The following is a 23,967-nucleotide window of genomic DNA, read 5'->3' as shown; positions in this document are numbered from 1 at the left end:
GTGCTTGAAATTTCGACTTTCTGATGGAATTACTAAAGCTGACGATAAGGAAAAAAATACCAAAAAAATAGACCGTCCGTAAAGATACACGAGTCTAAGAATGGCCGTGCGATACGAAGGAATCAGTTACAGAAAGATCTACTCCACCAAGGAATACCATTTGTTGAAGACATTATCAGGATCATACCGCTTCTTCAGCTGGACCAGCCGCGTGTAGTTGACCCCGAAAACATCGAGCGCATGCGCAGATAGATGATCATAGTTCCCATACTCAGTAACTGGGCCCTCGGCTGGCCTACCGTGGCTGGCTCGCTCTGCAGCCACTAGGCCAGCGATGTGGCGCGACCACTTCTCCATTCTCACGTCGTCCTGCTCATCTTTCCAGTAGAGGCCGATCATGACATTCTGGACATGCCCTCGGTGCCCGTGTGCCGTGGCCGTGACTGGAACCTCACACCATTTGTCCGGCTTGTAGAATTCAAACTCTATTATCGACCGATCCGATCCCGGCACTTCGAGGTGAAGTCTTTCCATTTCAGGGATGATCATATCCTTCACAAAAGCTGGTCGAAGGGGTGTCGTGTACGCGGCACCTTTAGATACGTTGCGGCCACCGCGTTTTGCCTCGGCCGTCAACATGTTGTTGACCGATGCGTAAGACTGGGCCTTGGTCGTGTTGACAATAGGTTCCAGGTTGAGCAAGGGCTGGAAGACAGTCTCGGCCGACTTAGCGTCGCCGTAATGGAAGACGATTGCCATAATTCCCACATCGCGGCCCTGCCGCGAGAAGGGGTATCTGGATAGCTGAATAACCATAGCCGAGTCCCCATTCGTGCTCTCGACCAAGGTATTGGCAAAGCCAAAGACAGCTTCTAAATGATCCAGCGAGAATCCAAGCAAGCCCGCCCAGACCGGATCCTGGTGCTCGTGAGCCCTAAAGACGAACTCGACGACAACGCCAAAGCATTGCCCGGCGCCTCGGAGAGCCCAGAAGAGATCGGGGTTCTCCTCTTTGGACGCGGTAGCGATACTGCCATCTGCCAAGACGACGGTCGCTGCGACGAGGTTATCCAGAATGAGTCCGTGGCGCGGTGCAAGCCAGCCATACCCTCCCCCAAGCGCGATCCCGCCAACCCCCGTATCGTTCACTATACCACTAACCATGGCCAGCCCATACCCCTCAATGGCGTCACCAACATCTTTCCAGCGACAGCCTCCGCCGACAGTGACCAGTCTCGATTCCGAGTCCACCGCCACGTGGTTCATGCGCGCCAGATCGATAACGAGGCCCCCATCACACGAGGAGCCGGTGCTTGTCGTATGTTTACCGCAGGCGACCGCAAATGGGACCTTGTGTCTGACGCTTCTACGGACAATAGTTGCGACGTCATCGGCAGATTCAGGGTATACCACGAGGGCCTAGAAAGTCAGCACGGCAAGTCCCAGGCACGGGGGCAAGCGAAAGCGAGAAGATACCGCAGCGTTCGGCACAGCGTCGTTCCATCGCAGGATACTTGTTGCGTAACCATCAGAGTCTGGGGTAAGTATGGGACACTTGAGTGTGGAGCGGAGTTCATCAGTGAGCAACTGAAGATCGCTTGTGCTGCTCATATTAAATCTGCTGAGGAGAATTTTGAAGGGTAACACGGGATTCGCGATGGGCAGCAGCTGCTCAATGCAAAGAACGACTAGAGTCAGTGGTGGCCAAGGATCCTTGTACTGCGTATGGTGAGCAATAGTAAGAGTTTCGCTGGGAGGCGAGAATACCTTTTACAGTCGCTACTGCCTCGTCGCGAGTCGAGAGTCGTCTGTCTTCGGTTTGAGGGAAGAGCGATGGTCAGGAACAAAACATGCAAGGGATCAATTAGGCGCAGTAAGTATTAAGTACAGTCTGATATTCAAGTACAGTCTGATATGAACACAACACGAAAACGAATCAGGGCTCCTCCTCAGCTTCATTCAACCCCGTTCGCCGAGTGAGCAAGCTGGCTCTCACCGAAAAGCCTCCAATCACTGAAATTAACATCTACCTGGTCCTCATCACTCTCCGCTTTTCCTGCTCCAAAGCTCTTGAGATCCCATTTCTCGACGCCTTCGATGCCCTTGAGAGCATCAGGGTACTCACGGAAGAGGTCTGCATTGAGGCGCTCGTACTCGCTATAGTCCTTCGGCCAGCCGCCAAGACGCTGGATGGCGAGCTTGAACAGCCTGAAATGTTCGCGAACTTGGTCGTCACTGAGGGCGGCGTTTGCAAGGTCGCTGTCAAGGTCGAGAACGGAGCCATCGGTGCTCATTCCGCCGTCGAGGCTGCCGTCCAAGTCGGCGAACGTAGGGTCGCTTAGCGCTCGAAGAATGTTCTCGTGGAGTGCGGCAGCGCGCTTGTAGTACCGGTTGGCTAACTCTTGCGCATCCTTGTGGGCCTGGTAGCGCTGGCCGATACCAGTATAGAGTTGCGACAGCAGAATGGACATTTGGAGAGTGCTGGGGTGGCGAGCGCCGTGAACGCGGCGACAGTTGTAGACGATGTCTTCCGCCAGGCGGACGGCTGCGGTGGTATCGCCGACGAAGTACCGAGCCATGATGTAGAGGCGACCAAGGGATAGAGTGATGTATGGATCCCAATCGCGCTGAGCCTCACGGCTATGCCAGATCGAGGTGAGAACCGCCGCAAGAGTCGGGTAGTCGGCCTGTTCGCCAAGCACACCGATGAGGCTGTTCAGATGCTCGAGGCCAACCTGGGCGAGGTTGATCCTCAATTCGCCGAGGACTTTGAGAACGTCCTGCATGATGGTGGCGGAAACGGCAAGCATTCGCTTGCGGGCCGCTTCGTTGAGGTGAAGCCCGCGACCCGACACGTTTATACTGAGCGCAAGGACGAAGCGAGCAATGGCTGGTGTGCGGTAACTCGATTGGGCAGCGATGTACTTGAAGGAAGCAAGAGCAAGTTCGCATGCCTCTTCGTACTTGTTCAACTTGATGAGTTCGCGAACATGGCTGTTGCTGGCGAATCCGATCGAACGAACAATGTCCTTAGACTGACGAGTGCTGAAGTAGTCCAAAACCATCATGACAAACACTTTAACTTCCTCCGCAGACTTGAATCCAACCCGCTTGCCCTCGTTCGCCAAAAGGTAGGTAATGAATTCGTTAGTTATCTCAGCAGCGATGTGCTGGCGATTGTTCGTCACCAGGAAGTAATGCAGACGAGCAGCAGATGCACTGGCGGACAAGAAGGTGCTGCTGGACCGGATCAGCTGTTGGAACTCTTCAAAGTAAACCAGCTCGGTGGTCAAAGAAGCAAGAATTTCGGTGACCGTGGACGTCTGGCGGTGGAGGTGGTGTTCAAGCTGAGCGAGGAAAATTAAGCTTTGGCGGCTCTTGGTGGTAAGATCAAACTTGGACGACTTGACGTTTGTAGTGTCTTTCCTCATAATTTGCCGGTAGACCTCGTTGGTTAGTTCCACGGCCTTCTGTGTCTGCTTCGTCTCAATGTACGAGGACACGATTGTCGCAGCCGCCTCACTCAGACGAGTGGTAGACGTTTCGGAAGAGAGGATATGAACTGTGGCTTCCTGCAGTTCTTGGACCACCTGCTCGGTCTTGCTCTGCCTGGAATAAAAGCTTATAACCTCCTTCATCCTGCTGAGGGACTCCTCATGCGCCCAACCGTAGCTTTCACGCAGCGTGGTGATGCGCTTCTTCAGCACCCGGACCGCCTGCTCCACTTGCGTGGAGGAGGCAGACTCTGTCAGTTGAGAGTTGGTAAGAATCGCAGACTGCTCTTCATACAGGGAGTCGAGGGTGGCGCGGATCTCGTCCGATTGGACCTCACTGGAATTGATCTTGAGAAGCTCCTCGTACAGGCGGATTGCCTCGACTTCGTAGTGCTTCGATTCCTGGCACAGCTGGGCAAGAGTCAATGTCGCCTGCACGGTGATTGATGCAGTTGCGCTAAAAACTGCTTTGCACTTCTCCTGGTAGTCTAAGGTAACCTTGTGGAGCGCCGAGTACTCAGTGCGAACCGCACGTAGGCACTGGGTGTAACGGGTGAATATTCCCTGCACGAATTTCTCATCCTGAAACTTGGGGCTGAGTTTGGGATGGTTCAGCCAAGCCGTGTAGAGAATATGACAGTAGTGCAGTGCATCGGAGTGCCGGCCTTGATTCCAGAGCTCGGCCGCAACGATGTCCAAAGGTTCCAGCGATTCAGGGTGGTATTTCCCATCCTTGTTCAACGCTTGAATAATCTGTTGGTAGTAGTCCAGGAAAATTGGACGTGGCCTGGTGAGCTCAGCGAGGGTACGCAGGGTCTGAATGACTGTTGGATGGTCAGGGCCATAGTGCTTGGCGTAGTCATTCAGCAGCTCCTGATAGACGCTAATGGTCAGCTCAGTCTGCGATGTGCGCTCCAGGAGGCGCAGCAACTCAGAGACGTGATGCTGGCGCAGCTTGTCTTCGACGTTGAGTCCGGAGCGGACGGCGTAATAGATGCGCAATCGGGTGTCCTGCTCCTTGGCCAGCCGGTGGCGGGAGTGGTAGCACTGGGCCAGACGCTCGGCAAGGCCAAGGGAAGAGTCCACGTGTTTCTGAGGTAGCGTCACGTCCTGCAGTGTTGCCGCGAAGAAGGACGCCCATGTGTTGTGCAGGATGCGCTTGATCATACGGGAAGCTTGCTGCCATCGGCGCTGAGAGATGTACAGGGCGGCTAAAGTCTCGGTGCTGCTGTAGAATGTCTGGTTGATAGAGGTGGACGAGGTTGAGACTTCCAAAATCATCTCCTCCAAGGTCGATTCAGAAACAATGGAGGCAGATGTGGCAGACTTGATGATCTCCTGAGAGGTGGAGTGCAGTAACTGTTGAACCTGCTGGTAGCTCGACGTCTCCGTACGGCGAGTGCTCTGATAGTACTCCGAAATTTGCTTGAAAACGCTCAATGCGGTAGTGGAAAGCCCGACACTCTTCATTACCTTTGCAATCTCCTCTAGATGAACCACGGACGATTCGGACAGGGAGACACTCGTCTGTTGGTAATCCTGCCAGAAGCTGGTCAGGACCGAGGATGCTTCGTGCTCCCTCTTTTCGGTCCGGAGAAAAACAGAGTAGGCGAGGATGATTTTCATTTTTTTCTCATCCCATACTGCAGAAGAGTGCATGCGGGCTTCTCTGGTCACTCGCTGCCAGTACTCGACGTAGAGACGCTCTGCAAGATCAACTCGACCTTCCTCGATATATTTCTTAACACGCTCGATTAGGGCCTCCACCTCAAGCGACTCCGTTGTCTCCAGCAGGTCGTCCTCCTCTTCCAGGTCAAGACGGAGAATGTTTCCGCCCTCGTAACCTGGCTTTCCACGGCCGACAAGGCGAATGTCCAAAGAGCCCGTCGATCCGGCAGAAGACGAGCTATAATCAGTCGAGGTGATGGACTGAATGTCAGCAATAATGGTCTCGGCCTTCTTGATTTCTTTCACTCTGCGATAGTGTTCGGCAAGTTGCTGAAGAACAGCGATAACCTTCTCGGAAGTATTACCGTAGTGTATTTTGTAACATTGAACGAGCACTTGAAGCATCTCTTCGCGCTTGATCATAATATCTGTTTTTGTTTCCGTGATGCTCTCGGTTGTGATTTCTAGGAAGGTGGTGACCATCTGCTGAGTGACGATGTGGCGCGCCGTCAGCAGTTTTTGGCTGAGATTAGCTGCCTCATAGAATAGAGTGAACGTCTCCGGACGGTTAACCTGGCGCAGCAACGTGGCTAACGTGATGATGGCCTGGAGAGTTGTCACATTCTCCGTGGTCAATATGGTGCGGTAGACGTTGGTGACCAACGTCTGGAACGTTAATAGTATTGGAGTAGACACGTTGTCCAACACGGTCCTAAGGAGGCGGACAACCGCGGTCGACGTTGGGAGCAGCTTTGCAATCGCCTTAGAGGCGGCAGCCTCACCGTCCTTGGTGAATACTGTCGTTTGACGGAAGACCGAAACCCAGTAGCGGAGGGAAAACTCTAAAAGTGGGTACTTTCCTAATAGCATATTCGCCTCCTGGTGGTCCAGAGATGGCAAGGACGACGGCTCGTGCTGTTCAGTAATTGTGGTCTTGATATATACCAGGAGCCTGGCGAGAAGGTCGCTGTGGCGATCCTTGAGAGATGGTACCAGCTTGCCTTGGGTGAAAACCTCCACAACTGCGCTGCGAATAAGGGCGTGACGGAGGGACACATAGTCATACTGAAGAAACACGAGCGAATTAAACGGCTTCAGAGCGTGCAATATGTCGACGCGCGTATCAGAGATCGTTTGTTTCTCTGTCTGGATGGAAGCGAGAGCAGACAGTTCCTGCACGTGCAACGGACGCTCGACCGTAGCAAGCCAGAGCAGCATGAGCTTGGCTTCGGTAGTGACTTCGGCTTGTTGCAGAGAATGGAGAACGAAATCGGTGACAGTTGGCTTGGCCGAGATCAGGCTGTCAACTGATTTTCGCAGGCTTTCCGTGCTCTGCTCTCGACGAACACGTTTCGTGATGAGCTTGGCTATAAGGAACGAACCCTTTGACGCCGCTGTGATCCGCTCCACAACAGTTTCTTGTTCTATGGCTGACAGGCCCTTGAAAGCCTGACTGTTCCCAAAGCAGCCACGTACGACGGCAGAGATGTCCTCAAAGATGATGTCTTCAGAGATACGGACTCGAGCTTGCCCTGGAGCCTCAGGAGGGTTGCGGGAACCCAGTGTGATGAGCCTGACGTTGGAAGATTTTGTGGAAGCTCGAATCAGCCTCTGCAGTAACTGTTCCTCGCCACAGGTGGCCTCATCTACACCGTCCACAACCAAGACCAATTCCTTCGCCCCCTTCAGAGCGGAAGCGAGGGCTTGTTCCACAGTGTCCCAGAGGAGGTTATCGTAGGCTTCATAATCAGCAGCGACCTTGCTTCGATGCAGAGCATCGCTCAAAATACGGAACAGCTGCACATTCCCGATACGCTTCTCAAAGATTTGAGAAAGAATTGTCTTTGCAATCGCTAAGGAGCTTGTTTGCACAGCAATCCGGCCATCTAATACGAGTCAGTCAATATCCAATACAATGGAAGGTAGATAATTCACATACTGATGGGAACGTGCAGAGCCTGGTAGGATACGCCACCGTGTGGATGTTGCAGATGATCAACGATGACAGAAGCAAGAACGGTCTTGCCAGATCCTGGCTGGCCAGTAATGCTGAGATGCTTCTGTTGCGTCTTCAAAAAGCGGGTCAAGTACGGGCCCAGCCAAAGGCAAGTGAGTTCCTCGCGATCATGTGCCAGATGGGAACTGTGGTCGGCGATACTCTCAACCACGCGGTCCTCTGGGGCCAACCAGGCTCTAATGGCTTTTACTTCTGACACTGCGGGTTGTCGTCAGTAGTCGAGACAGTTTTCAAGGCGCGGTTTCAACTTGCCTTTATCTCCATCCAGATTCTCTCTGAGAAGCTGATGTCTCCACATGGACTCGGCAATTCTCTCGCAGCGTTGCTGGAAGGTTTGGATCTGGCTAGGGAAAGTGCGGTAAATGTTGACAGAGACCGAAGCCGTTGTCATCCCACGAATTGCCTTGTGAAAGTGGGTCGAGACGCTTGCGACGAGGGTAACGAGGTCCGCTAGAGCGAGGATAAGCTGCTCCTGGATATCTTGGGAGACACCAAAGAGCTCGGTCCGCTCTAGGAGGTTTACTAGAGTCATGGAGATGCTGTAGAAGAAGCCAAAGGAGAGCATCAATGCAGCAGCGTTCTCTCGACCGAGCTATAACGAGATTCCGTCAGAGTTTGCTCTTATACGTTAAGGAAGATACGTACCTCGAGAAGCATCGCGCAATAACCATATGATAATTGCGCTGCAAGATAGCTGTCGCCGGCAAATTGTTCAATCGCCATGTCAAAGGAATGTAGTCGATCAATGAAAAGCTGAGCCCATGCCAGTACCTTATCATAATCACTTCCCTCAGGCGGCAACAAGCTCATACGCTCAGAACGGATCCACTCGAGGATGGAAGCATGAGTTGCAGTCAGTAACTGGGAGGATGTGTTTGTTCCTAGCTCTTCACCGCTACGACGCTGAAGAGAAGTCACAACACTCGAAATATTTGTTGTTCCCAACGAGTTGAACCTTCTCGACATGACCCGGGGTGAGTGGACAGAGCGTGCCACGCCTGAGGTGACGCTTTCTCCATCTTGCAATCCTGAAACGCGACGAGAGTTTGAGATACGCTTCTGACGAAAGATTCCATCCATGGTAGGTGTGATGGGGGAGAGGATTGAGGGGGCCATGACTATAGGCTGGGTGTTTGATGAACGTTGGGCGACGGTGACGTTTGACGGCAGCTGAGAACGCGGCGAGGTATGAGATGTCTGGCTATTATCTGGGGTCGAGGTCGTGGGTATCGGGGGGGTCAGCCTTGGATGTACAGGTTTGGCAGGAATCGGCTCGTCTTGCTCAATACAATGGCAACGGCACCGACAGCGTGAACTGTGACTGGACTGAGAAATGTTCCGAGAAGTTGTTTCTCCGGGTGGTTCACAACAGCAACAGCAGCAATATAGAATGCGGCGAAAGAAGCTTGACCTTCGTGTGGATCGATCCGTGCTTCGTCCACGACAACAAAAGATGTAGTACACGCTGCGATGTGATGGGGGAGTTGTCTCTGTAGATTGTTCACCGTAGGGGCAGCATCCACAGCAAAGGGCGCGACGGGTTAGGGAAAGCAGGTTGGCGACGTATACTTATAATATTATGAGGGTACAAACATAAGAGAAATTGGACTGATATAGATGTCAAATCAAGTTGCAGGGCTCTTGTTCTCAAGCTGAAAATACAATTGGAAGCACAGGAAACGAGACAGAATATCGCGAATTGCGAGGTCTCCTTTATATCTGCAGGCTTTCTGTTTCCAACCTGTGACATCCTTCTCAAGTGCTGGGCCGTCCGCAGCAATGGCTGCTGAGCAGCGGGGCGAGCGTGGCTGGCTGCCCTACAATTTCGGAGATGGACGAGATGACTATGAGCGAACGGTTATGCAATTGTACAGGCGGATCATCAGCTGCTGCGGAGACGCCCCAGTCAAGGTGCCCGCTCGGCGGTGATGGACTACGAGAGTTTCTTGGACTCGAGACTATTGATAGATGCGATGGCGATATGAAGCAGTGCAGCCTGAAAGGGTTTGTATCGCGGTATCTCCGGTACAAGTGGTATTACGTTCGTCGAACGTATAATTTCCAGCGAATCCCTGGCGCTGGTGGCGTATTTGCAGCAAGCTGGCCGAACGCCTGCGTCTGACTATTGAGACGCCCCTGGGCTGTGAGGCGATGCGGGCCGAGGCCGTTGTTTCTCTCTGTTTCAAGACATCTGGTTCAGCAAAATGTCCTCATTATGCACAAATGCCGCAAATTGTGGTTCCTACCAGGACGGGCGAGATTCTGTCGGTAGGCGAATTGAAGGAAATGAGTATGGAGCTGGAGATAGAGGGTACATAGGTACTATGATCTCAGGATCTTCGCCAGACGAACCCTCGATCGAAGCCGGGGCTCGATTGGCAGGAGCGCGGGAGCGCGGGAGCTTGGGACCTGGACAGTTCTAGCGCCAGAAAGCACGAGCCTTAGCGTATTTCACTATGCAGCCTTTATTGGTTCAGCTGAAGTCGAGGCCCGCCAATCGCTGCCGAGACGGCGCGTCGGTTCCAGCTAAAATCGACAAACTGCAGGACGACTGCAGGCATTTCCGGCGTTCCCGACGTGGGCCCAAGCTGGTGTAGCATTCTGCTCGAGGTCAATGCCATTCTCGCAACGGGAACTCCGCAAAGGATAGTGCAATGGTCTGAGAGCCAAACGGTAAATGTCGACGCAGGTGGTCCAGCGAGGGTGGTGTTGGAAGAGAGGGGAAAGTGCAGAAGATGGCCCAGCCTACGGAGTGTTTGCACAGTCACGCTATTCCGTATTGGAACTAGTCTAATAAATGCTCGAGTCTCTCTCCACCAGCTTTCAGCTCGACATCTTTTGCCTGTCATCTGTCAACTGCACCTTGGTACTATTAATACCACTGGTATAATATTACCAATGTGATATGTTCGCCTTCACACATTTCAGCCTGTTGCTCAGACGGGAATTTAAATATCCTACGTGATACGGAATATGCTCCTTCGGCTCCAACTCTTTGGGATCCCTGGACTCATGGCTATGAACACACCTGGAAACTGGAGAACTACCTGAGCTCGAACCTCACGGAAAGATATTGCTATCGCCGTCGCCACCCGAAGCGTTATACTTGTTCTAGTAAAAGCGTCTCGCGTGCTCAGAGATGCGCAGACCGCATATTCTCCACAAGAGACGGCGTCAGTCAGATTACGATGGCAGAGTTCTTTCGAGGTGCCTATTTTACTCTTGTCCTCAATCGTAAACTTGATTGACAGAGCAATGCTAGTCCCACCAATCATTCTAGGATCAGCCGGGCAATCGTTCGCCGATCCTGCTCGTCGTCCTTTGGAACCTCGTTTATGGCTTCGGCCCCACTCAGGCTCGGCTCGTTGATCTGATGAGATATGATGGATGCTACAGCCCTGCTCGCGCTCGAGAGCCTATACTTCCGGCAGATGCTTGCCCGTCGCTGTCGAAAATTATTATTTCGTTAGTCCACCTGATACTCTGTCCAAATTTGCTAGGAGGACGCAACGATCCTCAGACAGACGACGATGCTAAACGTCATGGTTCATCACAAATCTCCACAGAGCATGCATTAGTTTGCCTTCTCCTGATACGTGCCCCGTTCGTGATATCACATCTGCATGTTATTCTCCGCAGTTCTCCCAGTCTGCCCGGTTTTACAGGTCTCCAAACTTTCTGTTGAAAGATCTTCGGAGATTGTGCACCCAGCCCTTCTCTACAGCCTATTGTGGATCGTCCAGCGAATACAGAATGGCTGGTATATTCCATCATCTCATTGCTCTTGTCAAAAATTCGAGCTAGAGGATAATGCATACAGAACGATTTGCGAACGGGAGCATTTACCAGCCTTCACCTCCACCTCGGTTGCCTACTCAGCCCATCCACTCTGGCGGGAACTGCGGAGCCCCTCAGTTCCGTGTCGACAATCTTCGAGATCCACGACTTCAGCCGTCTCTCAAGCGTCGCTGTCTCACTGGGCCTTGAATTGCAACCTCAGGGACCCGCATAGTCTTGCGTCACGAACCGCGAGAAGTCGACTGCAACAACCAGAAGCAGCAAAATTCCCACGTACTCGCACTATAATTGTCATCACCAGCATCGGATTGCCGGTTATAGCATCTTTGTCTCATGAGATAAACAGATTCCTCCCATCGTCCGCCGGTTTATCCCCGATTTCCTGCAATGCATTATACTTCACCTTGGCGATGAACTGGTAATTGACCCGCCGCTCATTCCGGTCAATCTAAATGACCCTGTTCTGTGGTTTGTGTTTGTGCTTGTGATACTATTCCTCATGGTCGTTTAACATCAGTTCGCTCTAAAGTGTGGGGATTCCAAGATCCCAAGGTCATGGTCCCGGCTGCACTGCAAATTTGCGTAGTCCACTCGACTGCTCCAGTGGCAATTACTTATGCATGATGATGCTTGTGGGCTATGTAGATTTTTTCAGAGCTCGCAGCTACGGTGGGGCAGGCTGTTCGTTCATTCTTCACGGGCACTGGCTGAAACCCAGGATCTGATTTGTCTGAACTCTCTTACATGAACGGCACGTCCATCCTTGGTTTTTAGAAGAGTTTCCAGGGTATGGTATTGTTACCCTTCTCTACTCGCTCGGATGTTGTCACGTGTGGCGACGTGGTCCATGGGGCTGTGCGTATTCCCCGGGTTCGTATGTATATGCACGAACTTGTTCCTACTAACCCTTGACCTTCATCTGTCGACGCGTGCTTGCCAGCGCACTAGGCGGCCTCTGAACAATACCCAAGCGATCCGTACCCGACTCCACCAGGATAACTGACGAATAAATCTAGATCGCCGTCCAGTCTCTACCGTTGAACCCCGATGTATTACGCCAAAACCAGCGACAGCCTGCACCATCAGCCATCGGCCGCAACTCCGTGCCGCTGCCGCCCACCTCGCAGGATCAGATGACGAGTTCTCACTCGCCAATCTGGCGAACCGCTATCACAACAGTAAACTTATCAGCGCCATACCAGATCTGGAAATAGATATAGGCGAGCTGCAGGTGCCCGCGAGTATATGCGGAGCGCCCGAGCGAAAACACATTGTTAGACGTCCTCGACTAGGGAGCAGTCGTCAACGATAACCAATAATGATTCTGCGAGCAACGCATCGATACGAGCGTGGTGAGAATTTGGGCGGGATGCAGTAGAGCAATTGTTTGGTGTCTCACGTACAGCCAGCCACTGTCGGCAGGATGCGGGGCAGACGCTCCTGGATTTAAGTAGGCATCTTGTAATAGGACCCAGACCGGCCTTGGGCAGGAAAAAAAAATGGAAAGGGATTATCCACAGTCAGCACTGGATCTTGACTACCGAAGACCTAAGACTAGTCTCTGGTCGTATGGCTAGGCGCGGTGCAGCTAGCGACCAGGGTGCCCTGTTGACAGCCATGTAGTTCGGGGTTCTGAGACCTTTTATCGAGCACCGTCATTGGTCAGATTCAGGGCCAGATGGGCGGTGCATACTTGAGCAGGGGTCTGGAAACATACAGTCACGTATATCGCTGAGGTGCATCTTATCTTGTGATACCTCAAGTCAGAATAATCAGAAATTCACTCTCGATTGTAGGTGTGCCGAAGCAGGAACCTACACGATGTTACGTACAGAAGGTCCTTGATACTTAGGGACGTCGCTACAGGCGCCGAGAGAAAAATAAAAATAGAAACAAATAGAACAAATAAAAAAGAAAAACAAAAACAAGTAAAAGTGAAAATAAAAATAAAATCAGAGAAAATTCCAGGAGGCGTAATCCTAGAAGTTCACCTCAATCCTATACAATGGAAATATCATGTGACGGCTCATCTCGAGCACCAGTGCCTGGGACGAGATTACTGGCCATATGATATAAGCAGCCTAATCTCCAACCCCTGATGATCTGTGAGAATCTTACACTTAATGTATTGTATTGAGAGAAAATGAAGAAGAGATCTATCATCACCAAGATAGATAGTCAATCATCATATGGTGTCCTGTCCTTAGAAGGCTATGTTCATTTTTCTGATACAGTTTCCTTTTGCCCTTTCCCTTTGAGCATACATGTGTATCCAACACTATATGCAGAGTCACTAGTCACCTGAGCAATCCGTTCATAGCCCCATTCATGGCGAGCGGGCACGTGAGCTCCCGTCCGAAGGCCATCCCTCAATCCAGACGTATATTCACCGGGACTACCGGTACGATATTCCGTCCGTCTTCATCGACCTACAACCCCATCCTCACAAGCCTCTCCTGGCCGCCATCCGTGAACAGTAACACCCCGTTCCAATACCCGACCGCCCAGATCATTGGATACCGCCAATGGAACCACATCGGATGCTCTGACGCCCCAAACCACCCGAAATGCCTATCCAGATTATAACAGAGATAATTGCATGAGCTAAGGACCAGCAGGGCGAGAACCCCCGTGAAGTGCGCCGCCTTGGTGCCGTAGTAGTGGTCGACGATGAAGACATTGATCAGGCCGCCCATTGCGCCGCCCATGCCTAGTGGGCAAAAGACGAGCGTCCAGAGGACTTTATAGACGAGGTCGCGCGTGCCGGTCATGACGAAGACGCCCACGGCCAGAAACACGAGTTCGGCGAGCAACGAGGCGAGCCAGAAGAGGAGGAACGGGCGGATATAGATCTGGCGTCTTTTTTGGGCGGTGCGGATGTCTCCTGGGCCGCTTATTATGGGTTGATAGGTATGTGGGTTGGCGGCCATAGTGGTGAGATATTAGTGATGTGAGATATTAGTGGATGGGGGTGATACTCGTAGGGAAGAGTGGTCGACTACATTCACCTGGACGCCAAAAGACGACACCTTTCATAGACTCGTCAACCGTGGGTGCATCCATTGATCTGGCTATGATGGGTTCGCTTGAACAATAGCTGGAGTTCCGTCTGAATGTGATGACAACGCAACCGAGGCCAGTATTCTTTCCGATACTTTGTCTGTGAATAAGATGAGTGATCATTCCGAGTGCCGAGATTCAGTCCCCGCGACCGACTTCGATCTTTCTTCTCTCCTCCAGCTCTCCAGCCTGTCCTGCACTACTCTCATCCTTTCGAATCAGGTGTCATCCCAAACCAAATCCGCCGTTCCCTCTACATGAGAAATGAGCCCTCAGAAACGCCCCTTTTTCGTTGAATCCATTCGGGTCCCTTCAAAAGGGGACGAAGTGCAGCCTCCTAGAGTAGCCGCCAAGAAGCGCTATCATCGACCAGACGTGTCCAAGCAGCCCATGGCCGGGAGCCAGAAAAGCGTAGATAAAAAAGAGGTAGATAACTCTTTGTCATCCATGTCTGATTTGAATCGGAAGAAAAAAGAAGAAAGAGAGAAAAACACTACGTTGACAAGACACAGCGCCGACGACAGCAGGTCCTCCTGGCGCAACGGGCGTACCGGGCACGAAACGAGGCCCACACCAGGGAACTCCAGCAGCGGATTGCCCGGCTAGAGTCTGCTCTGGAACGGACATGTCAGGCGATTATCTCGTTCACTGATGTTGTGGTCGGGGCTCGAATCCCTGCGTCGCATCAACAGATTGCACACCGACTTCGTGACACGGTGAAGACATGCCTCCATTCGGCGATGGATGGGAACGGTTGCCTGGAGGAATTTGCTCGCTTGAACCAGTCTGAGCAGTTGCCGAAGCAGTCGCAAGCGCAGGGTGATCATGAGAAGTGGCCCCGGTCGAGTCAGCATGCCGGCCTAGGCGTGCTGCCTCCAGCTTGCAACGCACCTTTCCCGCCCCAGTCCATGCCATCTGCAGCCGGTGCGGCGACGATAGAGGCGGCGGTCTTTGCGAAACAGCTGAGGATATCATGTCTGTACCAGGGCTTTCTACTGCTCAAGAACCCGTCTGTTCCCCTCGAGGCGTTGAAGCGACCGTTTCGGCTACTCTTACCAGTTGTCCCACGAGAAACCATTACCTCGTTCTTTCATGCCTGTCTACAAGCCCGGTTGAACAATAAACAGCCAGACCGCTACAGTGACATTCCATACTTCAGACTAGGCGGCGCAGGCACGCATTATTCTGGGGTTGTCGTGTCCAGCCAGAACCAGACAGAGTCAGGTCCAAAACAAGATTCTCGTGAGATTCGGATTCACGATACCCTTTCGGCTTTTTCACCGGACGCCCAGAGGGACCTGGATGGGGACTGGTTCGATCTGTTCGATCTGGTGGGCTATCTGCGAGCACATGGGGTCGCTCTCTCAATGGCGCCACCGGTCGAGGTTACCGCGTATCGCACGGTGAATGCGGTCGATTTCGCAGCAGGTAGGCTTAACTTCCCGCGTCCTCTGTCATGTGCGCTTTGGCGGCTATCTAACGACGATTAGCTCTGGTCGAGAAGGGAATCTGCCTAGGCCACAGTCCTGGGTTCAAGAAAAGTGATGTCGAAGTCGCCATCAACTCTTCATGCTGGAAGTAACCTAGCGTCTATTGTCTTCCCCTTTCCCATGTCCGTGACTCCCGTTCACAACATAGTCTCCTATCCCATTGAAGGATGTAATGACGTCTCCGTCTGGTCTAGTAGTAGATAGGTACAGTGCAATATAGCTAGTAATCACAGCTTCCCCGAATCCGCCTGCAATCTCCCTTTGACATTCCTCGCCGGGTCGACCACCAAGGCCACCTGCGTACTCGTAGCAACGAGCTCCCCTTCCTGATCGAGAATCAGGACCTCCAAGTCTGCGCGACTCCCACGGACCATCCTCGTCACCACCCGTGAATATAGCCACTCCACCCCGCCCGGAGGGAGCCGCGTCTTCAAATCAATATTCATTGTCACAGTCGGATACCAAAACTGCATCAGTCCCTGGTCCGTCGTCACCCTACCGAAGAGAGCGGCGCCGCCGCTCTTTTCGGCAGGCCCTGCGCTCGTTCTACCACCCGCACCAGTGGCAAGAAGCCTCATTGCCTCCATCGCCCCCATCCGATCCAACGCCGCAGGAAAGATATCCGCAAGGTACACCACCGCCTCATTGGACCACCGCGCAGGCGTCCCGCCAGGCGAGAACTGCGCCCACTGATCAACAGCCTGCCCCGCGCGCTCCTCCACCGTCTTCGGCATCAACGTCGAGGACGGGCTATATACCTTGAGGTGTTTCGCGGCATGCAGCGAGGGAGGTGCCGGGGGCCCAGCCCTCCATTCCCCATCCCTTTCATCCTCCGCCAGCGCCTTAAAATCAATTGCGCCGCCGCGTAGCGACCCTTGCGGCAACCCCGACGCGAGATCAGTCCACGGCCCGGCTCCTCTGACACCGGGACCCTCCTCCATATCTGGCGGAGCGAGGGTAATATAGGCGAGCACTTTCACCTCGAGCTTAGTCCTGTCTTCAGATCCAGCCGCATCGTCCTCATCCGGCGTCTGGGACAACGTGACATGGATCGTGCTAACTCTAGCGCCGAGCTTGATTTCCTGGACTGTCAGGATGGCGGGCCCGGCGAACGTTCGTCGCTGGAACGTAATTTGAAACGCGATAGGCTCAGGAGAGCGTATTCGGCCTTGCCATTGTCCTCGTCTCGGTTCTGCATCTGTAGCGGTGTGCTTTCGGGCGAAATGCGTTGCGGCTGTTCGGTAGAGCACGCTGGCCGTGTAGCCGCCGTGAGGGACTAATGAAGATCAGTTTCCGTAGGTGAGGTTTATCAGTGGGGGATCGACAGCCCATACCCTTCCCAATGCACCATGCGGGGTCAAGATAGGCCGAGTACGTATCTGCGTCGATTGGGGTCACGGCAATCGCTTTCTCGAAGATGGATGAGTGGCTTGGTTCAGTCATCTTGACAACTCGCTAGCACGACACTCAACAACGCTCAACGATGACTGGGTCTTGAAGGAAAATCTAAGTACTGGGCTACTTTTCGTAACGGTGAGAAGAATATTGTTTATTTATTTTTATTTTTATTTTTTTCTTATTTTTTTATTATCGGCGTGATGACGGATATGTAGTTGCGGAGACTGCCGCGTGAGCCGAGGTTCTTTGGGGATCACTCAACAAGACTGATCACTAATCTAGAAGGATATCATGTCTCTTCCATGAGTAGATCCCCGATGCAGCATAAGTGATGATATACCAGTTCTTCTCTAAAGAACGCTCGCTCTGACGGTGCTTATGATACTGGATGGATCGCCCTGGAAGCACTGTATACGAGAGATAACAAGCCCTCTCGAGCACGTGGCAACGGTTATAACTGCAGTCATCATAATCATCACCGTAATGTTATTCTTCCTCTCGCTCTAGATATAGAAATCAGCTGTACTGAGTACACACCAACACCGCGCCGAACAAGGCATCAATCCTGAGCCTGGAACTAGGAAGCCGCACTGCCTTCTGGAAACGCTGCCATGGCGCCTCTCAGAATGGCATGAGGATTGATCCTGTATGGGTGCCGCCTCACCATTTCCCTTACCAGCTCTTCCCAATTCGACGCCTTGTCCACAGCATCCTCAAAATCCAGAATATACTGGCGCGTCTTGCCCACATTGAAAAGTCCATCAACTGTCCCTGCCCGCTTATGCCCGGCAATCACGGTATGCGGATCCAGGGCCTCGATTGTATCCAGCGCACGCAGCCATTCCTTCCGCTTCTCAACCGTGGTCGCTTCGCCAAAATATTGGTGCACGTCACCGTAAACTGCGTCGCCCGCGACCACGAGCCGGATACTGGGCACGTGCAGCACGGTCGTGTTATACGTATCTGTATGCCCGACTCCGATGGCGCGGAACTCATGGCCTTCGAGGTAGAAGACCGGAGAGCCGGGGTCCATTGCCTCGGGCAGCTCCAGCTTTTGACGTCGTGGGATCTGTCCGCCGGGGAAGAGGGTGAGCCATATTCCTTCAAAAATCTCGGGCTTGAGCTGCTCGTGCATGTGCGCAATTGTGCCTGGCGTCGCAAAGGCACGCAGACTGGGCCAGTGCTCGCGGAGAACAGTGAGGCCGAACCAGTGGTCGCCGTGCCCGTGGGTGATGTATACGTAGCGGAGGTCTTTGCCCGGTGCTGTTGCCTTGATCCAGCCGGCCAGGTCTTCGGTTTGGGAGATCGATAGCGGGGTGTCGACTAGGACAGCTTCGGAGTCGCCGTGGATCAGGGTGCAAGAGATGGGAGAGAAGGAGCTTGGTTCCCCGAGGCGTTTGATCGCGAGAGGGAGACGCGAGGAGACGTAGACGTCTGCTTGGAGAATGGATAGCATATTGAACCGGTAGAACAGTGAATAGGGCGAATCGTTAATTTGTGCTTCAGAGAGTGCACGATCAGGATTGGGAATATGATGATCCTTGACCTTTTATCTCTTTCGTATTGATCTCTCCAGCGTAGAGATGTTTCGTGAGCACATGAATAGACGGTTCCTAGGCACATCCAATACAAACATCTTGCTCACTCATCAACCCCGACGAGATCGGCCCTCGGGCCCCAGTCGGCCAGGAAGGCATCAAGCCGTAAAGAAGCGTTTAGCTGCTGGATATAGATACATATCTGATCCAAGACGGCGGACTTTCCCGTCCGTGCCAGATTCTTGCCGCACCCTGCCCAGAAGGTTATTAAGCATATACCCCGACAAAAACTGCCTCGCTGGACCTTGAGGTAACGCTCGATGCTTCTCGAAGGGCGGAGAACGAAACACTTGTTGGGCCATTACAATAAATGCGTCAATCTCGGCATCCCGCGCTCTTAGGCGAGACCTCTTCCAGAAGACCGCAACGGTGATTTCTATAGTGGCGGCAAAACACCCTCAACACCATCTTCTTCTTCGACCACGCGGCTCGCTCGTTCCGTAGTGAAGAGGTCCGGCTGGCCTTTATAAGTCAATCGGCTCGTGGAGCCGGTCCTGGCTCTCAAGGTGTCAGCTGCGAGTATACTATCTACGAGACCCCGCAGGCAATTGGTGTGTAAATGGATGATTCCGCCGGCGCGGCAGACTGAGCTCTGCGAGCAGTGGATAGATCGAATGAGCCGATAAAGCATAGGGAATATCTCGCGGAGAAGAGAATTAGGAAATTTGAAGGGCGGGTCCAGGACAATGGACAGCATCTTGCTGTAGACATGTAGCTATCCGTGCACATGAGTTATACCTATATCCTATTCGTCACCTTCCACAGGTTACCACGATCGATATGGTCTCACGATCGCCCGACCTTCATCTTGACGCATAGGATGCCACGTGGTGATATGATCATTCCACGTTTTTGCCTCTGGATAGTGTGGTCACCGGCAGCCTTTGTCTGGCAGTAAGATGAGGTTATAAGGAACATGTGCCTCCTGGGAAGTATTGTTAAAAAGGAGAGTTGTTAGCAGCCAGCCTCTGTTGATTCGGTACTCACTAGGTAGCCAATTTCCAAAGCGAACAGATCATGATCCATGCGCGTCCAGTTTTCTGGCCATTCTCCAGGTTAGTTGGAAAGCATTCAACTGGAAATATGTCCCCTGGACGACCATCTGAGGAGAAATCTCGTGTGTATTAGACTGGTATTGGATTTACCGCTCTCTCCACACGATGGATGAGATCCAGACCACTGAGTATGTTTCACGCAACCTGGAAATAGCAGTTGTTAGCAGTTGTCCGTAAGGCAGTTACCAAAATTACCAAAGACCGCTGACAATCCTATTTCAGTGCTGCTTCCTCGAAACAAGAGCGATGTGACGCATACTAGGCAAACCCCGTCGCTTTGACGATTGCATCAGTAGCTGGTCGTTGGATCCGCAGATGTAGGCCTCATAACCCGTCAGAACAGGATTACTTTGATTCAATGCGATACGGCAAGCTGGAGGATGGATAGCACTCAGATCTCGCTTAAGCCGCCGTTTGCTTATGGTATTCGGTTCCATGACTCCCATCTTCGATAGACACTCAAGGGAAAAGTGTTTTTGTGACTGTAGGAGAACCCAGTCACTTTGGTTCATTGGCCAAGTGGCTACTGTGAGGTTTATCGTGAGACACAGTTGGACGAATTCTGCCGCGCAGCTCGATTTCTAGCAAGATATTTATGTCTTTATACTTGCATGATCATGTATCCTCTCAAAATTTCCAAAGTAGCTCCTGAATTTAAAGCAACGAGCATCGCGTAAAGCAGAGCAGGGGTAATAAGTGAATATTTACGTATTTCTGACTGGTATATTCTCCTGTTTATGCTATCTAAATACCACTCCCTCGACAACTATTACTGCTGCTTCTGACTGCATCGGTAGTATCTCTATTGACGGCTCCTCAAATTTTATAACCAGGTATATCTGAAATGATGTAGATATGTTGGATCAAGCAGTTGGAAAGTCTTACGGCGATGTTTACTTGTGAAGAACCATCTTGAGGTGTGCTGAACATGCCGGACTGCCATATACTTACCTATCCAGAGCTACGATTGATGAACTCGCTGACATAGATTACGGGCACAGGTAGGCTGCTTGAAGGACGGCACATTCATTGGATACACAGCGTCATGCCGTTCAAGGCTCGCGTCTGATGCAGGTAGAACCCGGCAAATCTTCAGGCCGCTGCAGTTTGGCCCGCATATGTGCCTTCACGTAACTGTTGCTGATACCACTGATTGATTCACTACTATCAAGCTGGCCATAATCTGAGGATATGCAGAAGAACTTTGTACTAGCGAGAACAGACCTCTGAAAAAGAGAGAGATCGATGCTTGACTTCCCTGTAGGTGACACGCACGCCGCCCGCCTGCCCCATCCTTATCCTCGAAGCTCCAAGCACCCGTATTCGTCCAATAACCCGACCAACCCCCATGCCCAGCTCCACTGCCAGGAGGGACAATCCCGCAGAATGAATCCATTGGCCGTCCTTCCTTCCTATTCCTGCTTACCTCCGTTCCTAGCCTGACTGTGCCGAGGGCTATGTATCGAGGTCAGGTGGACCCAGCGCCCATGTCGGCTAGACATGAAGAGGCCGCTGGCCCAATGGAGGGGCGCATCCTGCGCGGGTTGAAAGAAGGATGCAATCCGTTTCGAACAAGACTCTGGCCTCGGTTGCAGCAATGCATGCCACTGCCAGACAAGGCAGGCACCCCATCTTAGGCTTCTAGCAGTTTGCACACAGACTCGAGCTTGTGCGCACGGTGAAGGACCTTGGGAGAACCTCCAGGGTACTCAGCCAGGGGCTGCCCGGGTATATAAGAAGCAGCACTGGATCCAGTAGTCGATAGTAGAACGCTTCTACCTCTTTTCTGGCGTTTTGAACAGTGAAAGCATCCCCAAGCATTCGGAATAGCTCGCCGTACAGCAATTGGGGCCATTAGTCAAACCGCCCACTCACGAAAACGCTATACGACGCCGTCTGTCCGAATTTGCACCGCTTGGGCCTCTTAACAGAATCCATACTACCCACTGGCCGGGCCATCCCAGTGCGAGTAGCATCGGGTCTTCAGCCAAGGTGGGATTTAATCGCGGCTGACTCGCCAAAGGCTTTTCGTAGCACCGTCATCATGCCTTGAATTCGGTCCCCCCACTCGGTCTTCACGGAGATACCATCGGCCAGATCTCTTGTTGATTTGATTCGAATCATCCGACCGGTTTCGTGGCGTGGTATTGGCCCGCAATCAAGGAAGATGAATGGGATAGCGTCGTGCATCCCACAATTTCGGCCTGAGGAACGACATCGAGAAAGGCATAAATAGCCCTTCAACAACCTCTTCTCAAGCTTCTTTCTCCCATCAACGACAGGACCAAAGTCTACTCAGCCAGCTACAACCAAGCCAAACCGATCCAGCCAGCCCACCAGCCCATCTTCAACTTCAAAATGTCTCCCTGCAACTGCAACTGCTGCTCCGGCGACTGCAACTCCTGCTCTTGCAGCTCCTGCACCGTAAGTGTCCTCGCGTTCTACGAGGTCTCGTCTCACTAACTAACAAAATGGTTATCATACAGCACTAAATACCTCTTCTGCCGCGTCGTCCTCTGCCCGTGCTCTGCCATTACAACATCCCAGCTGTATCTCAATCAAGCCACAACACGTGCTTGCTCGTCTATCCGACCGTGTAAGCCTCAAGTACGCCAATGACAAAGAAATCGAAGACCTGAACCGCGTATCGCGAGATTATTTGGACTCCAGAGGGTCGATATGATGAAGGAACAATGAACCGCTGCTTATTTGAATGATGTATCTACTTTGTCGCTCCTTCCCAAAATAACGTCGACGTTGTAAACTCTCCAGCTTCCATTGTAGTCTCCGGAATTGGCGTTAGAACTACTTCCGTGCTCGTTAAAAACGCAATTCCGATTAGCTTTAAGCGACAAGTAGACAACGACATGTCGAATGCGTCACTTATGGATCGTACGGAGTGTCAAGTATGCTATGTAAAGACTTTCGTGGAATTGCATAGAAACGTCAATTGGCGTCTATCGATCTTGGAAGCTTCTCGATTGACGTTAATTTAGGGCTCGGTCCTCGCCGCAACGGCGGCTACGAGGAGCGCTTTGCGGAGCTAAATGCCGTGCCACTTGTACCAAATCAAAATTAGTTTATTGGCCTAAAAACGTCGGTTGGCAAACTGAGGGAAAAACATCAAACGTGCCGGTAATTGGGACACTCACGCATATACCACGAAGGTTCAGGCACTGGTGCAGATAACTTGTGCCTTAAGGATTTGAAATTGTAACCCTTTTGTATTGTGATGTCCGCAATCACGCAGCTGGGCCGGACACATTTCTCTCGAAGCCGAATCCACTATAATGGCCGTATCATATAATGCAAGGTGGAACCGCCGCGAGCCAGACTGGGCGATAGAAGACATATTGGCCATGACGCTGCCTAGAAATCACAATTATTGTAGACAGCGCTGTAACGTTCTTTTCGAGCCTCGCAAGTAGATAAGCCTTAGTCCTTCTTTGATCGAGGCCGTACTCTAGCTGTCGAGTAAGAGCGTTCGCTGAATGCAGTTTCGTACTTTTGGGTTAGAGTTCATTGAGTGCGACAGGAACAAGGATCTAATGGATTCCGACCGCGATTTCGACTTCGCTGCGTTGGAACATATTGAGCGTGACAGCATGCCGCAGATTCACGGGCAGTTGCCCTGAGAAGGTCGGCGTAGGACAAGAGTCGGAGTGAGCTCCGTTCGGTAGGCTTTAGTCGAGAACGACATCGTTATAAAGAAGGAGAGCAAGACCGTTGTAGGACGGGGTATTGATTCAATTCTGGCTGAGGCTGACTGTTCGACTGCGAGGATTCGAGGATTCGAGTGGTCGGGAGTAGGTCAAGCAGTAGTAGGTGAAGCAGTGGAACCTGGAGTCGACCGACGGATCACTAACTTAGTCCCTTCGATTCCAGATCGCTTTTGAGTGGTGGTAGATTGAAGCCTATTATTGTCAACTAGTGAGGCGCGTTCAGTGATGAGTCTCAGGGGTTCGATGAGAGGGTTCCGAATTAACACAAGGCATGCCCTTGTAAACACAGCAGTTACTCAGACTACAGACAGCTTGATATGAGGGTTTATTATAGTGCATGAATGATCAGTGATCAAGTGATTCCTGCTTCCAATAACACCTCGCTCATTTTGGAGACCGTCGATGACAGACAGCCCCAGAATGGAGGCAGTCGTTGAGAGATGCCTTGGGTGAGACTTGCTCTTTTGGCACTCGGCGAATCGATCGATGAAAGCTGGGTTGAACGACAGGTGATGGAGATCAAGAGGGTTGAGGAGGAACCAGGATGAGGAAGGATTTTGCGTGTGGGAAGTAACTCTAGACGAATGAGTACCTTGGTGCCCCGATCCCAGCTCTCGACGCGTTCGTCTTCCGTGACAATTGTTCACCCGCGAACCATTTTGACAGC

At 52.1% G+C, this 23,967-nt stretch overlaps 8 protein-coding genes across 8 annotated transcripts; 2 read left to right on the top strand and 6 right to left on the bottom strand.

The window, feature by feature from the left end:
* Window positions 1-138: 138 nt before the first annotated feature.
* BDW70DRAFT_159133 (FAD-binding oxidoreductase) lies at window positions 139-1,611 on the bottom strand (the record flags this gene model as incomplete). Its single annotated transcript, XM_073740642.1, has 2 exons — window positions 139-1,419; window positions 1,477-1,611. The coding sequence occupies 2 exons, from the start codon at window positions 1,609-1,611 to the stop codon at window positions 139-141; spliced, it is 1,416 nt and encodes a 471-aa protein (XP_073596950.1).
* A 234-nt stretch (window positions 1,612-1,845) lies between these two features.
* On the bottom strand, window positions 1,846-8,652 carry BDW70DRAFT_33161 (NACHT domain protein). Its single transcript, XM_073743777.1, has 4 exons — window positions 7,825-8,652; window positions 7,432-7,771; window positions 7,102-7,377; window positions 1,846-7,048 (listed from the first exon to the last, which is right to left on the bottom strand). Exons 1-4 carry the CDS (start codon window positions 8,293-8,295, stop codon window positions 1,956-1,958), a joined length of 6,180 nt encoding a protein of 2,059 aa, XP_073596949.1. The 5' UTR covers window positions 8,296-8,652; the 3' UTR covers window positions 1,846-1,955.
* A 2,023-nt stretch (window positions 8,653-10,675) lies between these two features.
* BDW70DRAFT_33146 (uncharacterized protein) lies at window positions 10,676-11,711 on the top strand. Its single transcript, XM_073743776.1, has one exon. The coding sequence runs from the start codon at window positions 10,803-10,805 to the stop codon at window positions 11,397-11,399; it is 597 nt and encodes a 198-aa protein (XP_073596948.1). The 5' UTR covers window positions 10,676-10,802; the 3' UTR covers window positions 11,400-11,711.
* A 1,412-nt stretch (window positions 11,712-13,123) lies between these two features.
* Window positions 13,124-13,907, bottom strand: BDW70DRAFT_167284 (uncharacterized protein; the record flags this gene model as incomplete). The annotated part of the gene is made up of 2 exons (XM_073742187.1): window positions 13,124-13,372; window positions 13,411-13,907. 2 exons carry the CDS (start codon window positions 13,905-13,907, stop codon window positions 13,195-13,197), a joined length of 675 nt encoding a protein of 224 aa, XP_073596947.1. The 3' UTR covers window positions 13,124-13,194.
* Window positions 13,908-14,342: 435 nt separating this feature from the next.
* Window positions 14,343-15,766, top strand: BDW70DRAFT_33120 (uncharacterized protein). The gene is made up of 2 exons (XM_073743775.1): window positions 14,343-15,465; window positions 15,528-15,766. Exons 1-2 carry the CDS (start codon window positions 14,778-14,780, stop codon window positions 15,617-15,619), a joined length of 780 nt encoding a protein of 259 aa, XP_073596946.1. The 5' UTR covers window positions 14,343-14,777; the 3' UTR covers window positions 15,620-15,766.
* On the bottom strand, window positions 15,755-16,970 carry BDW70DRAFT_149574 (thioesterase family protein; the record flags this gene model as incomplete). The annotated part of the gene is made up of 3 exons (XM_073739032.1): window positions 15,755-16,073; window positions 16,161-16,778; window positions 16,876-16,970. The coding sequence occupies 3 exons, from the start codon at window positions 16,968-16,970 to the stop codon at window positions 15,755-15,757; spliced, it is 1,032 nt and encodes a 343-aa protein (XP_073596945.1).
* A 398-nt stretch (window positions 16,971-17,368) lies between these two features.
* Window positions 17,369-18,640, bottom strand: BDW70DRAFT_167280 (MBL fold metallo-hydrolase). Its single transcript, XM_073742186.1, has one exon. It carries the CDS (start codon window positions 18,379-18,381, stop codon window positions 17,503-17,505), a length of 879 nt encoding a protein of 292 aa, XP_073596944.1. The 5' UTR covers window positions 18,382-18,640; the 3' UTR covers window positions 17,369-17,502.
* Window positions 18,641-21,867: 3,227 nt separating this feature from the next.
* On the bottom strand, window positions 21,868-22,345 carry BDW70DRAFT_134489 (uncharacterized protein). Its single transcript, XM_073736522.1, has 2 exons — window positions 22,065-22,345; window positions 21,868-22,002 (listed from the first exon to the last, which is right to left on the bottom strand). The coding sequence occupies exons 1-2, from the start codon at window positions 22,110-22,112 to the stop codon at window positions 21,874-21,876; spliced, it is 177 nt and encodes a 58-aa protein (XP_073596943.1). The 5' UTR covers window positions 22,113-22,345; the 3' UTR covers window positions 21,868-21,873.
* Window positions 22,346-23,967: the final 1,622 nt, after the last annotated feature.

The sequence above is a fragment of the Aspergillus foveolatus genome, assembly GCF_047715535.1.
Source record: "Aspergillus foveolatus strain CBS 279.81 unplaced genomic scaffold BDW70scaffold_18, whole genome shotgun sequence".
NCBI lineage: Eukaryota > Fungi > Ascomycota > Eurotiomycetes > Eurotiales > Aspergillaceae > Aspergillus > Aspergillus foveolatus.
This window is presented reverse-complemented; position numbering and strand designations above follow the sequence as displayed.